Source organism: Callorhinus ursinus, unplaced genomic scaffold (assembly GCF_003265705.2).
Source record: "Callorhinus ursinus isolate GAN/ISIS: 27379988/994484 unplaced genomic scaffold, GSC_fseal_2.0 scaffold24, whole genome shotgun sequence".
Lineage (NCBI taxonomy): Eukaryota > Metazoa > Chordata > Mammalia > Carnivora > Otariidae > Callorhinus > Callorhinus ursinus.
Genome location: NW_027397086.1, coordinates 30256101 through 30276886, shown reverse-complemented (window position 1 = coordinate 30276886; position 20786 = coordinate 30256101). Strand labels below are relative to the sequence as shown.

The 20786-nt window shown below is 43.8% G+C and overlaps 1 protein-coding gene and 1 long non-coding RNA gene across 4 annotated transcripts in view; one reads left to right on the top strand and one right to left on the bottom strand.

Moving 5' to 3' along the window:
- Window positions 1-20786, top strand: part of CCDC180 (coiled-coil domain containing 180) — a 62734-nt gene that overhangs the window by 25954 nt on the left and 15994 nt on the right. For 2 of the 3 annotated variants that reach the window (XM_073876696.1, XM_073876697.1), the window contains exons 19-30: window positions 3-565; window positions 1797-2026; window positions 6555-6730; window positions 7930-8110; window positions 9032-9178; window positions 9836-9980; window positions 10154-10270; window positions 14727-14825; window positions 16815-16934; window positions 18492-18664; window positions 18950-19005; window positions 19128-19206. In XM_073876696.1, coding sequence (XP_073732797.1) covers window positions 3-565; window positions 1797-2026; window positions 6555-6730; window positions 7930-8110; window positions 9032-9178; window positions 9836-9980; window positions 10154-10270; window positions 14727-14825; window positions 16815-16934; window positions 18492-18664; window positions 18950-19005; window positions 19128-19206 — 2086 coding nt within the window. Of the gene's footprint in view, window positions 1-2; window positions 566-1796; window positions 2027-6554; window positions 6731-7929; window positions 8111-9031; window positions 9179-9835; window positions 9981-10153; window positions 10271-14726; window positions 14826-16814; window positions 16935-18491; window positions 18665-18949; window positions 19006-19127; window positions 19207-20786 lie in introns of those variants that run through there. The other variant, XM_073876698.1, reaches the window with a different exon arrangement.
- On the bottom strand, window positions 122-15029 carry LOC141369943 (uncharacterized). Its single transcript, XR_012373549.1, has 3 exons — window positions 14903-15029; window positions 1518-1892; window positions 122-239 (listed from the first exon to the last, which is right to left on the bottom strand). It is a non-coding gene; the product is annotated as an uncharacterized lncRNA (long non-coding RNA).

The window sequence follows — 20786 nt, the reverse complement described above, 5'->3', positions numbered from 1 at the left end:
AGAAGCACACGAAAAGCACTTCCAGGAGAGTATGAGGAAATGGAGAAGCAAGCAGAGGGCTAAAATGGAAATGAGCACAAGTGAGGAAGGTGAAAGTAGCGGGACCAGTCCCTCCAGGCCAGCAGAAGAGGCAGAAGAAGATGACCACGAATTTGAGTCTTCCTTAACTGAGGAGATGGCAGTGAGCCAGCAGGAGCAGTCTGTACTGAGTGACGAGATGGATGAGTCCGGTGAGGAATCTGTTCAGGAATCAGAGAAAATGCAGGTCGAGAGAGACAGCTCCTTAAAATCATCCCTGAACCGGGAAAATGTGATGGTTCAAGAAGAGGAGATGGAGGAGGAGAAAAAGGAGGAGGAGGAGGAGGAAGAGAAGGCAAAGGTGGAGGAGAGTGAGGAGAAGGAGAAGAGGAAGAAGAAGAAGAAGAAGAAGGAAGAGGAGGAGGAGGAGGAGGAGGAGGAAGCGGAGGAGGAGGCAAAGGAGGAGGAGGAGGAGGAAGAGGAGGAGCACGAAGAGGAAGAGAAGCAAGGGGAGGAGGAGGAACATGAGAGTTTATTTATGGATGAGGTAGGCCAGCAATGGATCCATTCTTGGGTATGGGGAGAGCGTGCTAGGCTCACTCTGCGTATCCCTAATACAAGCTGGGGTCCCCAGTGGTGCAGTATCCATTGGGATTTACAAATGTATGCACATCTTTTATTTTGTCAACAGGAATCCAATTCTTATCTCACAACAATGCTTTTTAAAATTCACTTTTTTATCCTAACATCTTATACTGCAACTTACTCTGAAGTCACCCCTTAACTGTATGGCTTCCCTTGTCCTTCCCTGGTCATCTCTTTCCCAGCTCTTCTTTCCTGTATAGACCAACCTAGTCTCTCCATTCCCTCTCTCTTCCCATGCTCTTGTGTAGCAGAAAAGACCCATATCCAAGTTGGCAGACAGAGCTCTCCTTGGAGTGCAGGGAATTTACTCTCATATTAATAAATTTGTCCTCAAAACACATTCCAACTCATAGACCAGTAACTTGAATTCCGTAATCATGAAATTGCAAGACTCTCTTCCTACATTGCTCTAGAAGAATTGGCTCAGGAGACTTGTCTTTGAGCAGGGATCCCAAATTCAAATGCCCACAGTGATGTAATAGAAAAGAGGTCTGGAGACCAAGTGTAAAATAGTGACAGGTGGTGAAGATGATTGTCTTAGTCTGTTGGGGCTGCTATAACAGAATACCATAGACTGGGCAGCTTATAAACAATAGAAATTTATTTCTCACTGTTCTGGAGGCTGGGAAGCCCAAGATCAGGGTGCCGGCAGATTTGGTGTGTGGTGAGGTCCCACTTCCTGGTTCATAGACAGCCATATTCTCACTGTGTCTTCATATGGTGGAAAGAGCCAACTCTTTTATAAGGGCACTAACGCCATTCATGAGGCCTCTTCCCTCCTGACCTAATCACCTCCTAAAAGCCCACCTCCAAATAGCAACACACTGGGGATATGAATTTCGGAGAGCACCTACCATTTAGTCTAAGGCACCTGTGCAGTCATTACTCAGCTCCAGCCAATAATGCCATGTGGGAATGGAGACTCAGAATTGCCAGATTTTCTGATTTTTAAGAGAAATCCAAAATCCAAATTCTTTGTAGAATTTCCCGATTTTGAAAGCGCTATGTTGGGCAAAAAATAATTACAGGCAAGATTCAGCCCACAGGTTTACAACCTTGATATCAAGGATCCTGTGGTTGGATCCCCAGGTCTGTCTGATGATGTCAAGTCTAAAGTCTCTTCTTCTGCATAGGCTGAAGCCCAGGAAGAGAGTCTCGGGGAGATCTCCGACGAGGACATGGAGTCCTTCACAACCTCCAGTGGACACACTTATTTTGTCTTCCTAACCCTGGAACAACAAGAAAAGAGTTGCAAGAAGCCCCATTCCAACCTTTCTACCATTCTCATCAATGACATTTCCAGTGCCAACTTCCTAGAACAAGTGATCATTCCATCCAGACTAGTTTTACAAATTAAGAAACAGTGAGTAGAAACCCCTTTTATTCTCATTCTCCTGTCCTGAGTTTATTAACAAGGTGAGGTATTATAACAAAAGATTGGACTAGTTTCGGCTGGAAAAAGAAAATGTGTAGGCAACTGAGGGTTGAGATGAGAAACAATAAACAAAAATAGTAAATTTCCAGGAATTATTTGTAGTCACAGATATCTTCTGTGAGAGTAACCCCCTCCGCCTGTCCCAGGATGCCTTGCTGGCCTGGACCTTGTACATAAGAAATAGTGTTTTCCCTGCAAGATTTTAGAACCCCTGGCACATGTGGAATCTTGCAGTTTCCCTTTCTTCTTTCCTTCCTTCCTTTTTTTTTTTTTAAATTATGTAGCTATAGACCCTAGGTATGAGTTTATATCAGCATAGTGTTTGGCTCTGGTTATATGACACATTAATTGCCAAAAATTGGAAAATGGAAAAAAGTACAACGAAGAATATAAAAATGACCCATAATTCTACCACTGAGAATTTATCTCCCCTAACTCCCAAGTTTCTGGGCCTCTGTGTTTGAATTTGGACCCAGTGTGGAAATTTGCAATTGGCTTTAGGATAGCATTTCCACTGCACTCCTGACATTACAATGTCATAGCCAGGACTAACCAGCTAGAGATCACCTGATTAGTCTACCTCCTATGTGTAGACATGCACAGGGAGTAGAAGGAGTTAAGTCAGGCTTTTGGACTCTTCTCTTTGACCTCAGCATCATCTTACCTTGAAAATGTCTCTTGACTTGAAACTCATCCTTTCTCCTTCCCCTGTCACAGGCCATTGTCTGTCTTCTCCTTAAAGAAGAAAAGCAAGGACCGCCACAAGAGCTAATATTTATTGAGATTTAATGCTCTCAATAACTATGAAAGAGGTACTATAATTAGCCTATGTTACAAAGAAACTGAAGCTCAGGGAGTTACTAATTTGGATAAGGTCTCTGAGCTAGGAAGTAGTTGGATCTAGGATATGAATCTAGACCATGTGATTCCAGAGTCTTGAACCAAACACTATGCCATCTGGCCTTGGAATTAACCAGAATAAGTTCTGTGTTAAACTAATTGGATTTGCATGTTGAAGGATACAATACTGAAAAGTACAGAAATCATGAATGAATGAATCATCCAAAGGGAACACATCTGGTAACCAGTACCCCTCCCCCAAATAGAACAAGACCAACTCTCCAGGAGCCCCTTCGTGTATTCATCTCCAGGCACCGCCCTCTCTTCCTTAAGGATAGCAAATATTCTAACTTCTTTTGCTTGTTTTTGAACTTTATTTAAATGGAATCATAGAAAATGTACTCTTTTATGTTGGAATTCTTTCATTATGTTTGTGAGATTCATATGTATTTTTGAATGTGGTTTCAGCTCATTTTTATTTCTGTATGGTATTCCATTATAAAAATACATAACCCATTTTCTTTATCCATTCTACTACTGAGGCACATTTGGGTTGTTTTTTATTCGGGAATGGAACAATGCCACCCTGAACATTCTTCTTCTTCTTTTTTTTTAAGTTCAATCGGCCAACGTATAATACGTCATTAGTTTCTGATGTAGTGTTCAGTGATTCATAAGTTGTGTGTTACACCCAGTGCTCATCACATCATGTGCCCTCCTTAATACCCATCACTTGGTTACCCCATTCCCCCAACCCCCTTCCCTTCTGCAACCCTCAGTTGTTAACTGGAGTCCAGAGTCTCCCGTGGTTTGTTTCCCTCACTGATTTCTTCCCATTCAGTTTTCCCTCCCTTCCCCTATAGTCCTCTGTGCTATTTCTTATGTTCCACATGTGAGTGAAACCATATGATAATTGTCTTTCTCTGCTTGACTTATTTCACTTAGCATAATACGCTCCAGTTCCATCCATGTCGATGCAAATGATAGGTATCCATCCTTTCTGTTGACTGAGTAATATTCCATTGTATATATGAACCACATCTTCTTTATCCATTCATCAGATGAAGCACATGTTGGCTCCTTCCAGTTTGGCTATTGTGAATATTGCTGCTATGAACATTGGGATGCATGTGCCCCTTCTTTTCACTACATCTGTATCTTTGGGGTAAATACCCAGTAGTGCAATTGCTGGGTCATAGGGTAGCTCTATTTTTAATGTCTTGAGGAACCTCTATACTGTTTTCCAGAGTGGCTGTACCAGTTTGCATGCCCACCAACAGTGCAAGAGGGTTCCCTTTTCTCCACATCCTCGCCAACATTTGTTGTTCCCTGTCTTGTTAATTTTAGCCATTCTTACTGGTGTAAGGTGGTATTTCATTGTGGTTTTGATTTGTATTTCCCTGGTGGCTAGTAATGTGGAGTATTTTTTCATGCGTCTGTTAGCCATTTTTATGTTGTCTTTGGAGAAGTTGTCTGTTCATATCTTCTGCCCATTTCTTGACTGGTTTATTTGTTTTTTGGGTGTTGAATTTGATGAGTTCTTTATAGATCTTGGATACCAGCCTTTTATCTGATATGTCATTTGCAAATATCTTCTCCCATTCCATGGGTTAAATATTCTTGTACAAGTCTTTTGGTGAACATATGTCTCCATTTCTGTTAGATACATAACTGAGAGTGGAATTATTGGGACTTAGGGTTATATGTATCTCCCTCTTGAGAAGATACAACCAAAAGATACTACCAAAGAGTTTTCAAAAGTGATTTTGTTTTAACAGTTTCCAACAGTGTGTGAGAGTTCCATTTGTTCCACATCTTCATCAGTACTTGGTATTGCCAACAGTTTTTGTTTTAGCCATTCCAGTGTACATGTAGTGGTGTTTCATTGTGATTTTAATTTGCATTTTCCTGAAGAGTAATGATGTGTACCTTTTCATATTCTTGTTGACCATTTGGTTATCTTTTCTGAAATGCCTAGTCAAATCTTTTGCTTATTTTTTCCTGGCGGATTGTCAATCTTTTTTCTTATTAATTTATGTGAGTAAGTTACCTATCCTAGATATGAGGTTGTTGTTAGGTAAATACGTGGCAAATGTTTATCCCTCTCTGTGCTTGCCTTTTTTTTTTTTTAACTCACCTAAAGGCATCTTCTGATGAAAAGAAATTCTTATTTGTAATAAGGTCCTATTCATCAACATTTTTTCATTAGGGTTAGAGTGCTTTCTGTCTTATCTAAGAAATCTTTGCTTGCCCTAAGGTCATGAAAGTATCCTCCTATGGTATTTGCTACAAATGTTATTGTTTTAAATTTCCACATATAGATGTAAAATCCACCTGGAATTAATTTTGTTTATGTGTGAGATAGGAGTCAGATTCATTTCTTTCTAAATGGATAACCACTTGACCCCAGAAGACTCTCCTCTCCCCACTGCTCTGCCGCACTTCCTTTCTGTTTCTCTGTGTCTCTATCCTTGCATTACTACCTCACCCTGCCTGATTACTGTAGCTTTATAGTAAATCTTAATAACTGGTAGTGTAACTTCTCCAACTTCAGCCTTCTCCTTAACTATCCTTGGCCATTTGCATTTCTGCATAAACTTGAGATCAGCTTATCAGTTTCTGGAAGAAGACATCTGCTGAGCTTTTTATTTTTATTTATTTTTTAAAAAATGATTTACTCATTTATTTTAGACAGTGTGTGTGCATGCAAGGTGGGGAGGGGCAGAGGGAGAGAATTTTCAAGTAGACTCCCCACTGAGCTTGGAGCCCGACGTGGGGTTTGATCTCATGACCCATGAGGTCATGATCTGAGCCAAAACCAAGAGTCAGATTCTACCAACTGAGCCACCCAGGTGTCCTGATTGCATTGAATCTATAGATAAATTTTATTGAATTGAATCTATCAATAAATTTGGGGGAAAACCAACACTTTCACAATACATAGCCATCTTAACAATACATAAATTTTGATAAGGAAGAAGTGATGAGTTGGGAAAACTATTTGCAGCTCACATCACAATCAAGTGACCTTATGTTCCCAATATATAAGGAGTGCCCATATAAAGAAATTGATAAGAAAAACAGCATCTACACAATGGAGAAATGGGCAAAAGATATTAATGGATTGTATGTAGAAAAAGAAATTAAATAGTCTTAAACACATGCCAGTATGCTCAGTTTCAGTCAAACCATGATGAAATTGATAAATTCAAAAGCTTGGCAATCTGCTCTGAGGCTGTGGAGAAATGGGAACTGTTATTGCAGATGGCAGTTCCGGTTGCCTTGCCATGAAAGCAGATAAGTCATATCTTCAAGATCCACACATGTGTTCTAGCCTTTGATTCAACAATTCCAGTTCAGGAAATGTATCCTATAGAAATTTTACACTTGACGTTGCAGGCTTTTTTGAAGAACAAATGGTTGGAAACCATCCAGTGTCCTCCTGCAGGAGTCTGGTTAAATTCATGGTGGTCCATCCAGACAAAGGAATATAATATAGTTGGGAAATAAAATAAGGAAGAAGTGAAGGGGGGAAGAACTTTCTGTATCAATATGGAAAGCTCTCTCCCTGGTCACTGCCGCTGGCAGAGCTGACCCTCACTGGTCTCTCCCTCAGACTTCGAGCTGGCTTTTTTGACCACCTAGAGAAGTGGTTTGACCAATGTGTCCTCAAAACCCGGGTCATGGTGACCACCAAGATTGATGAGCTGGATTCAGAATTGGAGCTGCGTCAGCATCTGCATGAGCCAAGAGCCAAGCGCATTGAAAAGGACATCCATAATGTCAGGGCAGGTACAGACCCCGCTTGAGAAGGCTGCCCTGCCCCACACAGCTGGAGTCTGTGCCACCGAGGTTCTACATTCATTAGGTGCCCCTGTGTGAGGGTTCCACCCCTCAGGCTGGCAGACAAGTCAGTACTCAGAACCCACATTTGAAATTAAAAAAAAATTTTTTTTAAACAGGACTTTAGATACTAGAATGAAGAGTATTGTCCTGTTTTAGCTGTGTGAATGCCAGATCTGCTCACACACCTATCAGATACATACCTGCATAGCAGGTGTTCTAGAGGCAAGCTTGTAGTTCAGGAATCAGAGCTATTAGGATCAGCCTCTCTGGCTGTGTGACTCTGGACATGTTACCTGACCTCTCTGATCCCTCCCTTACTTGCAGAAGGGGATATTGTTGGTGGTAATTAACTCTCCCTGAAAGGGTACAGTGAGGAATCATGAGCAAGTGGTACCCATTAATTTAAGCTTACAATTTACAACTTAAAAAGAGGTGCCATTTCTCTCTTAGGCAGAGGGCTCCATTAGAAGGTGGCGTACTTTTACTTGGATCCTCGATGACCCTGTTGGGTTTTCAGTTGGGTCACACTTCAAACATTTTTATAGACCCTTTGAGCTCCCCAAGTGACCCCACATGGTCCCAACCAAACTCCCCCTGCCTGGAACAGTGACAGAATTATGGAATCAGACAGCCTGGCCTGGAGTCCCTATGCTTGCGGCCTGGGGAGCCCTGCTTGGGTTTGGAACCTCATTGTGTTCATCTGGAAAATGTGTGCATTAAATGTAAATATAAATTGAGATGCTCTATGAAGGCTGATTTCCTGCCCCTTCCCTGGCTCCCTGCCCCAGTGCACGATGGGGAGATTGAGGTCAGAGAAACAAGGTCCCAGAGTCCCTGCACTCATTTTGGCAGAGCTGGGATGACTGCACTTTCACCTACAGGCAGTAGGAAGATGGGGCTATCTGCGAGCTCTAAAGGCCTCTGATGGAGCCCTTGAAGCCAAATCCTCATTCCGTTTACTCCACCCTAGAAGTCCCCCCCCCCCACAGCCTGGGCAGCCTCCTCTCCATAGAGACCCTGGGGCAGTCTCTCAGATTGGCCTCTCTCAGATCTGCACCCATTCCCAAGCCAGGCCCTGGTGAGGGTGGCTGTCACATCCAGGAGAGGATCCCAGAGGGTCTCAGCTCCCCCTCGTCCTTTTTCAGCTGAGCTCTTGCTTCATCAAGAGCGGCTGGACAGCCACTGTGCTGGGGTGACCGAGACGCTAAGGAAGCAGAGGCTGATGTTCTGCCAGTTCCAAGAAGAGCAAAACATAAAGAGCAAAAACTTCCGCCGCAAGATTTACGACATGGAGCACATCTTCTTGAATGCCACAAAGAGCCAGAGGTGAGGTGCCTGGAATCCCAGACAAGAGATGCCAGCCTTTGGCTGCTCTATCCTGGTGGATACGAGTCAGTTTTCCAGGCCCCACAGCAACCTTCTCTTTTCAGCTCACCTCTTCACACAAGTCAGAGTCTAACTGTGTGAACTGTCTGGTGGGGGGCTGGGGGCTGGGGGCCGGGTGAGCAGCCAGGGAGAGAAAAAAGGTCACACATGGACAGGATGCAGGGATGCTACTAACCTGCCCTGAAATGTCCATGCGGGGTAAGCCCACTTCCATCAAGGGGAATCAGGAAGAGCTTCCTGCAGGAACCCCCCCGCCCCCCGGCCTGGGCTGGAGGAAGATAAAGAAGAGACAGAATTTTCCCCTTAGGAAGGAGCACTGGCCCAGCTTGAGGTGAGGATGTGCTCACGTCAGAGTGAGCGCTTCCAAGGCGGCCATTCAGGGATTTGAGATGGAGGCTCTTACGTGCTCAGGGAGTCCTCATTCAGGTAACAGGTGAGGAGCCCTCACAGGCGTCTGGTACACAAGAGGCTGCTGGTTAGGGTGGACTGAAAGGTAAAGAGGAAACTTGCAGGGTGCTCCTTCAGGGGAGCACTAGCCCCAGGAGCCACATTGCTGGGAGTTAGAGAAAGACAGATCACTGCAGGGAGGCTGAAGATCCAGTGGGACCTGGGGATTCCTTTAGTAATTTGATGGCGAGGGCTAGAGAGAGGAGAGGGATGTCCTCTGCTACAGCACATGGAGAGTTCCACACTGTCCTGAACACACTGGCATTTTGAGTTTCCTTTTAGCCTCTTTTTCTACCCAGAGGAACATGGCTGTGGTTCTGTGACCCCACAGCTGGGCACAGCAGTGGAGCTCAAGCAGCCCCCAGGCTGCCCTTCCATACCCGGGTCACCACCCTGCCCTCCTGTGTCCCACAGGCTGGTTAGTCTCAGCAGCACGCTGCACCGGGAGCTGCTTAGCTATGTTGATGTCATCCAGGTGTCCCTGCGCAGCTTCCGCCAGTACTTGGAGGAGAGCCTGGGCAAGCTTCGCTTAACCAACATTGAGTTCATCAAGCACTGCAGGTGGGAGCCCACATCCAGGGCCTCTGTGGGCACTGGGCTTTCTCTCTCGAGAAGTGGTCTTGTTTTCCTTACTTTTTTATTGTGACAAAATATATGACATAAAACTCTGCATTTTAACCATTTTTCAGGTGGACAGTTAGTTCAGTAGCATTAAGTACATTCACATTGTTGTGCAACCATCACCACTATCCATCTCCAAAATTTTTCATCTTCATAAACTGAAACTCTGAATGCATTAAATACTAACTCCCACTCTCCTCCCCCCGCCCCTGACAGTTGTAATTCCATTTTTTGTCTCTGTGAATTTGACTACCATAGGTGCTTTATATAAGTGAAATAATACAGTGTTTGTCCTTTTGTGTGTCTGGCTTATTTCACTTAACATAGTATCTTCAAGAGTCATCATTTGGCATATGTCAGAATGTCATTCCTCCTTAAGGCTGGGTACTACTCCATTGTGTGTAAACACCACATATTGTTTCTCTGTTCCCCCCTTGAAGGACATTTGGGTTATTTCACTGCTTCCATCTTTGAATCACCTGTATTCATTTTTCTGTGATCTTATAGTTTCTAAAGCTTTGTCAACCACAGGTTTTGGAATGGGTGGGAAGTTTCAGGTCTGATCAGTGGTTTGTATTTCTCTCAAACTATTTTCAGATTGTTTTCTGAGGGAGGCAACTTTTCTTCTGAAGAAATTGACTTACTGTGTCATCGACTGGAGAAGGAAGCTTCCCGAATAGAGTTTGTTGAAAGTTTAATCATGATCAACATGGAGAAGATGGAGAGTGAATACCTGGACCAGGTCAGGGAGTCCTGCCCCTGGCCTCCAGCCAGGCTCCCAGGTCACCCTTGCTCATTGCCTGATGGGTCTGCCAAGCCCCCTTTTCCAAAAAATTGAGCCTGTCCCCCTCTGCTTCCAAAGTCTGTAAGTTCCAAATTAAACCCCCCTCCTTTACTTTTTATATATCTTTACAGGCCAATGATGTCATCAGCAAGTTTGAAAGCAAATTCCATAACCTGTCTGTGGACCTTATTTTCATAGAGAAAATCCAGCGGTTGCTGACAAATCTGCAAGTGAACATCAAGTGTGAGGTGGGACAGATTCATTCCTCACCTGCATGCTAGACACTGTCCCAAGTGCTGGGGATACGACTGTGGGCTCTGCCCCATGGGACTTGAACTCCAGCCAGGGAGACAGATATTAACATAATAGCCTCTAGGATTCATTGTGTTATTATGCACCATATATCCTGCTAACTGACTTATTTTGATCAGCTGTGTTAGTCCTCCCAAGAACTGTATGAAGCAAGTATTGTTTTTTCCCCTGTTTTAGAGAAAAGAAACTGAGGCAGAGAGTAATTAAGTGACTTAGACAAGAGCACAGAACTCTTGAATGTGAAACCAAAATGTGAACTGAAGTCAACGATCTTAAATAAATAACCTAACTGTATACCTCAAGGAACTAGGAAAAAAAATTACCCAAAGTTAGCAGAATGAAGGAAATCACAAAAATCAGATCAGAAATAAATGAAATAGAGATCAGAAAAACAATAGAAAGGATCAGTAAAACTAGAGATGGTTTTCAACGATAAACAAAATCAACTAACCTTTAGCTAGACTAAGAAAAAAGAGACAAGACTCGAATAAAATCAGAAATGAAAGAGAAGACAGTGCAACCGATACTGCGGAAATACAAGAATCTTAGGACTACTATGACTAATTATATGCCAATGAATTGGATAACCTAGAAGAAATGGAAGAAGTTCTAGAAACAAAGCTACCAAGACTGAATCATGAACAAATGGGAAATCTGAAGAGACCAATAATGAATAAGGAGATTGAACCAGTAATCAAAAACCTCCCAAAAAAGAAAACTCAGGACCTTATGATTTCATGGGTGAATTCTACCAAACATTTAAAGAAAATTTAGCACCAATTCTTCTCAAACTCTTCCAAAAAAATAGTATAGGAGGGAATACTCCAAAATTCATTTTACAAAGTCAGCATCACCCTGATACCAAAGACGGATAAGAACACTATAAGAAAACTACAGACCAATATCCCTGATGGATATAGATGCAAAAATCCTCAACAAAATATTAGCACACCAAATTCAACAGCACGTTATATACTATGATCAAGTGTCATTTATCTCTGGGATGCAAGGATGGTTCTATATATACAAATCAATCAATGCGACACCATATTAATAGAATAAAAGATAAAAATCATTTAATCATCACAAGTGATGCAAAAAAAGCATTTGACGATGTACAACATCTTTTCTTGATAAATTTGTTAAATAAAGTACATAAAGGAGGAACATACATAAGTATAATAAAGGCCATATGTGACAAGCCCACAGCTAATATCATACTCAACAATGAATGTTTGGAAGTGTTTTATCTAAGATCAGGAAGAAGAGAAGGGTGCCCCCTCTCACCACACCTATTCAACATAGTACTGGAAATCCTAGCCCGAATGATCAGGCAAGAAAAAGAAATAAAAGGCATTCAAAAGAAAAGGAATAAGTAAGATCATCTTTGTTTACAGAACATATGATCTTATATATAGAAAATCCATCAAAAAAACTGGTAGAACTGATCAACAAATTCAGCAAAGTTGTAGGATACAAAATCAACATCAAGAAATTAGTTGTATTTGCATATACTAACAGCAAAACATCTAAAAAAGAAATAAAACAATCTCATTCACATTAGCATCAAAAACAATAAAACACTTAGGAATAAATTTAACAAAGGGGATGAAAGTTCTATACACTGAAAACTATGAGAATCTGTTGAAAGAAATTGAAGAAGACACAAACAAAAGGAAAGATATCCCATGTTCATGGATCAGAAGAATTAATATTGTTAAAATGTCCATACTACCCAAGTCTATCTATAGATTCAGTGCAATCCCTATCAAAATCCCATTGGAATTTTTCACAGGAATAGGAAAATCCATCCTAAAACTTCTATGGAACTGCAATAGATTATGAATAGCCAAAGCAATCCTGAAAACGAAGAGCAAAGCATCACAATTCCTTATTTCAAACAATACTACAAAGCTATAATAACCAAAATGTATGGTACAGGTATAAAAATAGACATCTAGACCAATGAAACAAAATCAAAAGTTCAGAAATAAACTCTCACATATACAGTCAACTAATATTTGACAAGGAAGTTAAGAGTACTCAATGGGGGAAAGGATAGTCTCTTGAATAAATGGTGTTGGGAAAACTGCATCACCACATGCAGAAGAATGAAATTGAACCCCTATCTTACACCACACACAAAAATTAACTCAAGATGGATTAAAGTCCTAAACGTAAGGCCCAAAACCTTAAAACTCTGGGAAGAAAACATGGGGAAAAACTCCTTGATATTAATTAGTCTTGGCAATGATTTTGTGGATGTGACACCAAAAGCACAAGCAACAAAAGCAAAAATTAACTAGTGGGGCTGCATCACACTGAATAGCTTCTGCACAGCAAAAGAAAGAACAAAAATAAGGGCACCTGGGTGGCTCTGTCATCCAGCATTTGCCTTCGGCTCAGGTCATGATCTCAGGGTCCTCAGATCAAGCCCCGCATTGGGCTCCCTGCTTGGCGGGAAGCCTGCTTCTCCCTCTCCCACTCCCCCTGCTTGTGTTCCCTCTCTCGCCATGTCTCTCTCTGTCAAATAAATAAATAAAATCTTTAAAAAAAAGAAAGAACAAAATGAAAAGATAACCTATGGAATAGGAGAAAATATTTGCAAATAATATATCTGATAAGAGGTTAATATCCAAAATATATAAAGAACTCATATAACTCAATAGCAAAAGAAGCAAACAATATGATTTAAAAATGGGCAGAGGAACTGAATAGACATTTTCCAAAAAAAGACATACGAATGGCCAACAGGTAAGTGAAAAGGTGCTCAAAATCACTCATCATCAGGGAAAGACAAATCCCAATGACAATGAGGTATCAACTCACACTTGTTAGAATGGCTATCATCAAAAAGACAAGAGATAATAACTGATGGCAAGGATGTGGAGAAAAAAGAACTCTTGTGCACTGTTTGGGGGAATGCAAACTGGTGCAGCCACTGTGGAAAATGGTATGGAGCTTCCTCAAAAAACTAAAGATGGAACCACCATATGATCCATCAATCCCATTTTGTGGGGTATATATCCAAAGGAAAGGAAAATATGGTCTTGAAGAGATATCTGCACTTCCATGTTCATTGCAGCATTATTCACAATAGCTGAGGTGTGGAAACAGGCAGAGTGTCTCTAAACCAACAAATGGATAAAGAAGACGTGTATATATATATATATATATATATATATATGTATATATATATATATACACAATGGAACATTATTTGACCATGAAAAGGAAGGAAATCCTACCATTTGTGACAACATGTATGGACCCTGAGGGCATTATGCATAGTGAAATAAGTCAGAGAGAGAAAGACAAATACCGTATGATCTCACTTTTTTGTGGAATCTAAAAAAGCCAAACTCATAGAAACAGAGAGTAGAATGGTGACAGGGTTATGGGAAATGCGGACTGAGGGGTATGGGAAATGCGGAGCTGAGGGTCAGTGGGTAAAAACTCAGTTATAAGACAAATATGTTCTGGGGATCTAATGTGCAGCATGGCATTATAGTTAATAATACTACGTTATATACTTGAAATCTGCAAAGAGAGTAGATCTTAAATGTTTTCATCACAAAAAAGAAATGGTAATTATTTGATGTGGTGGAGGTATCAGTTAACGTTATGATGATAACTATTTTGCAATATATAAGTGTATCAAATCAACACATTTGTATACCTTAAACTTACATAATGTTATATGTCAATAATATCTCAATAAAGCCAGGAATGATTTTGACTTATTTTTAAGCTTTTTTCCACATATGGAAAGAGTTCATATATAGTATATATGTGTGCATATATAATATATAATACATATATGTATATATGCACAAAGAACAAAACTGGCTTCTTGCTATTTATACAATTTTTTGAGTTATAAAATCTTTAAAGATTCTTTCAAAAACACTACTATGATTGCTTCTCTCTCCTGAATGTGTTGCTATTTTTACTTAGCCATTCCTTTTTGGAGGAAAATTTGGTGGATTTCACTTATTATTATACCAAACACCCTTGCACAGGAAACTCTGATTATGTCCATAGGGTATCTCCCAGAGCTGAAATTACTAGGGCAGAGCATGAATGTTTTAGGGCTTCTCATGTTTTCCAGGTGGCTTATGCAGACAACACTCACCAGTGGGACAGTGCCCTCAACCACTACTGTGGGTTGTTGATTTTGTTTTTAAACCTTATCTGTTTGAGAGTAAAAAACAAAACAAAACAAAAAATGCTTTTACATTTGCATTGATCTAGTTTCTGATAACATTGTGCATTCCCCCCCATTTCATTTTTTCAATATTGACTTCATCTGTCAGATAATATATTTTGCTGAACATTTTCCTGATCAAAATAGAAACTAGAAACAAATCATGGAACCTCTGGTTTTTCTAGGTCGCAAAATCCAATTTGCAAACAGATGGATTAAATTCTTCTCTGGAACAGCTCCAAAGGAAAGTAGAAATGTGTCGAAACTCAAAGGGAGATAAAAAAGTAAGTATTTGGTATTTACTAAGCTATGAATAGTAAAGGTGCATTACACAAGAATTATAAACTGGAAGTAAACTTACATCTTTCATCAAGATTTCTCCAGCTCCAGAGAGGCCTCTGAGCCTTCCCACTTAACCCCTGCTTTATTCAGTGAAATTAAGGAAGAAAAGAAAACACAGCCACCTCCTCCAGCCCCCAGCCCCTCCTAGGCAGGCTTGTAGAGTGCAGTGAGTGTGGGGCTTCCGTCTGACCTCATTCCCCTTCTGATGTCACCAGGCATCCTTCCCTGTAATTGGAACTCAGCCCTAGATGAAAAATAGAAGTGGGACTCTACCCTCTGAACAACCACTTTTTTTGTTTGATTTTTCATTTGCTTGGTGTTTTGATCATTGCACATACACTGGTGACTTCTGTTTTCTACGTATAAACTGTGAAGAGTCCAAATGAAAGCAATATGGATCAGCATAGCAGGTCTCTGCATGTTTATGTTGTTTCCTTGCTTGTTTTCCCCCATGAGCACACTTCTCTGTGTCCTGTTCAACATTTGTCCTGGCCTCTCTGAGCAGTGTTTTCTCAGCAGCTCAACCAGGCACTTGAGAACCAGATGTCTCAGCTGGAGGTTTCTTGAGTGGGATGTTCCTTCCTCACCAAGTCTTTTCTCTTCCATTTCAGTGACAGAGTTGAGGTTTTATTTTTGTCAACACTGAGAGGACATTTAGTTTCTATCTTTATTACTTTTTCTTGCATAGTAACACATGCTTCTTGAAGAAAGTTCAAACATCCACAAAGCACAGAGTGAATACATGTCCCTCATCTTATTCTCATTTTTTGCAGGGCCCCCAGTGACCTCTGTATTTTCTTGCAGTAATTTCAGCACATCCCTGGGGAACACAGGGAAAGTAGGTTAATCTGAAGTGACCCCTTGAACAGACCCTCTAGGGACAGCTCTGCCTCTTCCAGAGCAGAAACATTTGCCCTTCCACATTTCCTCACCTCCCCAACCCCCTCACTGTCCCCTCCTGGTGGTGTCAGGGTGTTGGACAGGGTGCCTGGGGCTTGCAGAGCCTCCTGGCCAGGGCAGGGGAGCATGAACTTGGCTGGGCAGGCAATCGTGTGTTGATGGAGGAGACTGGTTGGCTATTTCTGCAAAGCAGTGATCAGGAGACAGGAACAATGGGATGCGTGGTGAAGGCAGTGGGGACCAGGGATGGATGTGGCTAGGGTCACATGCTCACTGCCACGCACGAAGAGGGCCTCCTGGCTGCTGTGTGCAGAAAGGCAGGGAAGGAAGGAGGAGCGAGGCAGGGTGTCATGACTGAGGCAGAGAGAATAGTGGCCTGGACAGGTTGCCAGCAGAGACATCTGATTCCAGAGTTGAGTGGCAGGGGAATGGTTAGGACTCAGAGTGCACTGGAAGTGAAGGAAGCAGAAGAGGCCAAGGCACCTCCTGGCCTGGGTTGTCTACATAGGTCAGTGAACGATTCAGGGGACCAAGTGTGAGGACTGCCAAGCGATATGTGGGATGCATGGTGAAGCTGAACATCCTTACAGGTGCTTCCCTGCACACTTCAGGGCATGGGAGGGGGATGTGTATCTGACCTTATTAGGTCATCTTCCAGAAAGGCTGTGGTCATTTCACTCCTACACAACCTGGCCATCTCGGGCCAAACATTTCCTTCTAAGAGTGTCAGAGCTAGAAGAGATCCCAGGGAACATTCTGGGTCCCCACCATACAGATGAGGAAACCAAGTTGAGCAAATTTAAATCATTTGCCCAGAATGAACCCATAAAACCAGGACTAGAATTCCTGATGCCCCATCATTGAAGGATTTGCTGCCCCAGTGCAACTGCCCAGAAGAGCTGGCCAGCATCTCTCACTCTCTCAGAGCCCTCCCTGAAAGGGAGGGGCCTCCACAGAACCAAGAGGTCTGCAGTTCGGATGGAGGCAACTGGCCGTCCTTCAGCCTATTTCCTGTGGCTTTCTTCCCCTAGACGGTGACCTCAGAAGACCTCCTTGGCTTCGTCCAGACTTGGAAAGAAAAACTGGGCCAGAGGATTCACTACCTCAATTGTAGGCTGGACACAGTGTCTGTGACTCAAGTGGTCTTTACTGTAAGTAACGGACAGTAAAGGAAGGGACTGGGCAGTGGGGGATGGTGGGGGAGCCATCAGGTCTAAGCTCCTAGGAGACCCACAGGGCTCAGCAGAGCCTAAGGGAATAGGAGACTCCCAGGCTCCTATTAGACACCAGGCCTACTAGGATGCCTTGGAAAGACTATAGGCTATGCAGTCAGATCTGGGTTCAAATCCCAGATAGGCCACTTCCTCACCTTGGTCTCTTTAGAAGACCCCTCACTTCTTGACACCACCTCCTCATCTCCGCCAGGACCTTCAGCTTACCCCGCCAGCTGGCTCTCAGGCAGCCTTACCTTTCAGCCTCTTCCTTCCTACCCACACCCATGAGCAACCACTGGCTTCTCCCCACCCCACCCTCACCCCCTCTCCTTGCCCACCTGTGGGCCCTTTCCCTCTCACTGCCCCTCGTGATCTACTCCCTGAGCTGCAGCCAGACCAAACATTGGAGAAGGTCAGTCTGACTGTGCCACTCTTCTGCCTTCAGGGTGAAATGCAGACCCTTAGACTGGGCCTTTACAGCAGCCTCCTCAGCCTGCCCTCCATGGCCTCTTCATTTCTCGCCCTCACTCCCACCCCAAAGACATGGCTTACCCCTGAGCCTTCTCTCACAGACCCCAGAGTGAGGTCTCCATTGTAGGGGCTGTCCCTCTGGACTCTGTGCCCCAAAAGGGCAGAGCTTGTGTCACCCTCACCCCATACTCAGCCTCTCACACCAGGCTTTGAATGCCTGAGGCACCCAACCAACTTCCACGGGGGGAGTGTCATAGACCCAGTGTGGGCATAAGTGGACCCCCCGCAAGTTCTGTCCTGGCCACCTTACTGCCACCAGTGCTTCCTTCTACGGGGAGTCTCTTCGCCACCAATACTAAGCCTCCATCACACCACCGGTACTGCGCCCTTCCAGACAGAACTTGGGAGTCCAGCTGGGGTCCTGCCCTCTTACAGCCCCCTGCTGAGACGAGACTCAGTAAGACAGGAATCAGCCTAACTAAGCACTCGCTGTGGGCCACCGCTCCTACCCTTTCTCTAAGATCCAACTTGTGGGGGGTGTTGGGCCACTCCCTTGTGGGCACTTTCATTCACTCCTCCCTTTCACGAACAGTGCCTGGACATATCTACATGGCCTTATAAGTCCATGACTCTGGAATTTCTTCACAGCACTGGTCCCTGTCTTGACCAAATATTTATTTGTAGAAACGCATATTAAATGTTTGTCTCTCTGACCAGACTGTATACCCCGTAAAGACAAGGGTCACATGTTACCTCTCTACACTGTGTCCCAGCGCCTTGCTGAATGCAGGTACTCGGGAAACATTTTGAAAGCCAACATGCACACTAAAATGCATGCATGCATGCATGAATGACACTTTGAAGGAGATATGACCATTACCATTTTTTAAAAGGAAAATCGAGGCTCAGAGAATCAGGCAGCTGGCCTCCAGCAGCAGGCCCTGGGAACATGAACCCAGGCTGCCTGCATCCCTGGCACTGAGGCTGGGCCCACCCACTCAGGTCCTTCTCTTGGGCCTGTAGGACAATGTCATGACCGACCTAGAGGGAGAGAGTGACATCATGATGTCTTCAGAAGCCCTTGAAGAGGAGGCCAAGATAGACTTGGTCACCCCCGAGTCCTTCGCCCAGCCGAGCCGCATGGGGAAGCCCATGATTGAAGACCCAGCTGTGGAAGTGGTCAAGAAGATCCTGAAGTGAGTGGCCATGGGGTGTACAACAGGGCCCTGCCACCATAGTTTATGGCCCTGAGCCTTCAGGGACCATGTGTGGGGTCCCACACATGAGGTTCCCACCCCTGACAGCCTGTGACTTTGTATAGGGGCTTTTCCTCTTGAGCCTCAGTTTCCTCCTCTGCAATGGGGCTCTAATGGGACTGATACACATGGTATTGTGGGCTAACTGGGATGGTACCCAGTGCCTGGCCTGAGCTGTCCTCATGGTCACGGGGGAAAAGCTCATCTCCTTTCCTTTGGTTTCAGACTTCCTGACGAAAAATGCTCAACCCAGCAGTGTGACAAAGACCGCTCCCAGACAGGTAGAGGCACAGCGGCCTGTGGGTCTCAGGGCACTGGTGGTGGGGGCGCTGGTGTTACCACCTGGCCCATCCTCACCTCGGATCCTCTGTTCTTGTCCTGGGCATTCACTCATCACCCAAAGGCCTGAAGCGACACCAGAACCGGGGGGAACATTTCATGAGGAAAGCCTTGTCCAGTGCCAGTGCCACTTCAACAGGAAGGTAGGGAAGCCGGGCTGCCCAGGATCTCCCCTTCCCAGATGCCTTCCCTCACCCCCCAGACATTAGGCCAGAGACCACCCTGTTGCTTCACCAGACTGTCCTCAGAATGTACCACCTGTGCTCACAGCTCTGAGACCCCAAGGGATCCAGTGAGAGGTTGGTTCTAAAGCTGGCTTTAGTCAGGTCTGCGCACTTTCCTGCTGAGTGACGTGGCTCACATGGGCCTCCCACCTTGAGAACCCATCTGGATGTTCTGTGGCTTTCCATGGTGACAGCTGCTGGATCCCAGGCCTCCTCCCATACCCATCATCCTGGTAAAAATAGAGGGACATTGGAGATGGCTTCCCTTGCAGGAGGAATCCTAGACCTCTGCATCCTGGCCATGCACTCTGCCCACATGCTCCCATTGGGGTCATTAGACTCATGGCGCAGTGAGTGTGGGCCCCACTTCCCCTGACACTGACTTTATAGAAGGTGGGTAACAGAGCCAGTGGCTAAACTGACTTCTGGATTCTCTGTGAGCCGTCATTTATATGGTTTAATTCCTGGTTCTGAGAAAGTGGTAGTGAGGAAATTCCTGCTTTGCATACCTCTGAGAGGTCCTTTTGAACATGAATGCCATCTGCAATGTGGAAATAAACCTAAGACCAACCAAATGAGAAAAGCAAAGCCTATTTATTCGGAGCGTGGTACAGGAGGGGGGTCAGCCATCATCACTTAGGTTTTAGCAGAGACTCAAAGTCAGGCAAGGGAGTGAAAAGGCTGTATGGTGGAGAAAGGGAGGGCTTTAGGTGTGGCTTTACGGAAGCTGTTGACATGGGGAAGCTGGAGGTAGACCAGCTAGCGGCAGGCATTCGATGTGATCACTTAGGGCTGTGTATTTGGCTTTCTCTGGTTGGTCCTAAGTTGGAAGCAGGGATAAAATTTAGGGAAGCTGTCAGTTAGTAATCAAGTTCTAGCCTTGTGGAGCTGGAGTTATTGTTACAGGAGTTATTGTTTAGCATTTTGGATTGCCACAAGAGGTAACAATATGGCTTCCTGCAAGTCTGACCTGTATCACGCTGGCTTCCTGAATTGTTTACGGTAGATAAGGAGTTGGTTTCCTGGGCAGGTTGCTGCAGGGTCTGGGTCAGAGTTCTTTTTTTATGTAGAGTCTAGCTCTTGTCCATTTGTATAGTCAGTCTCTCAGTGGTTACAAAATGTAGTCGATGTTGCTTAGGGTTGTCTGATGTTGCATGGGACATACTTACACTAAACATTATTCACTGCTTGATGAAATTCAAGTTTAACTGGGCATAGTGTCCTTTTTTTTAAATTTTTTATTGTTATGTTAATCACCATATATTACATCATTTGTTTTGGTGTAGCGTTCCACGATTAATTGTTTGTTCATAACACCCAGTGCTCCATGCAGAATGTGCCCTCTTTAATACCCATCACCAGGCTAACCCATCCCCCTACCCTCCTCCCCTCTAGAACCCTCAGTTTGTTTTTCAGAGTCTATCATCTCTCCTGGTTCGTCTCCCCCTCTGACTTACTCCCCTTCATTCTTCCTCTCCTGCTATCTTCTTCTTTTTCTT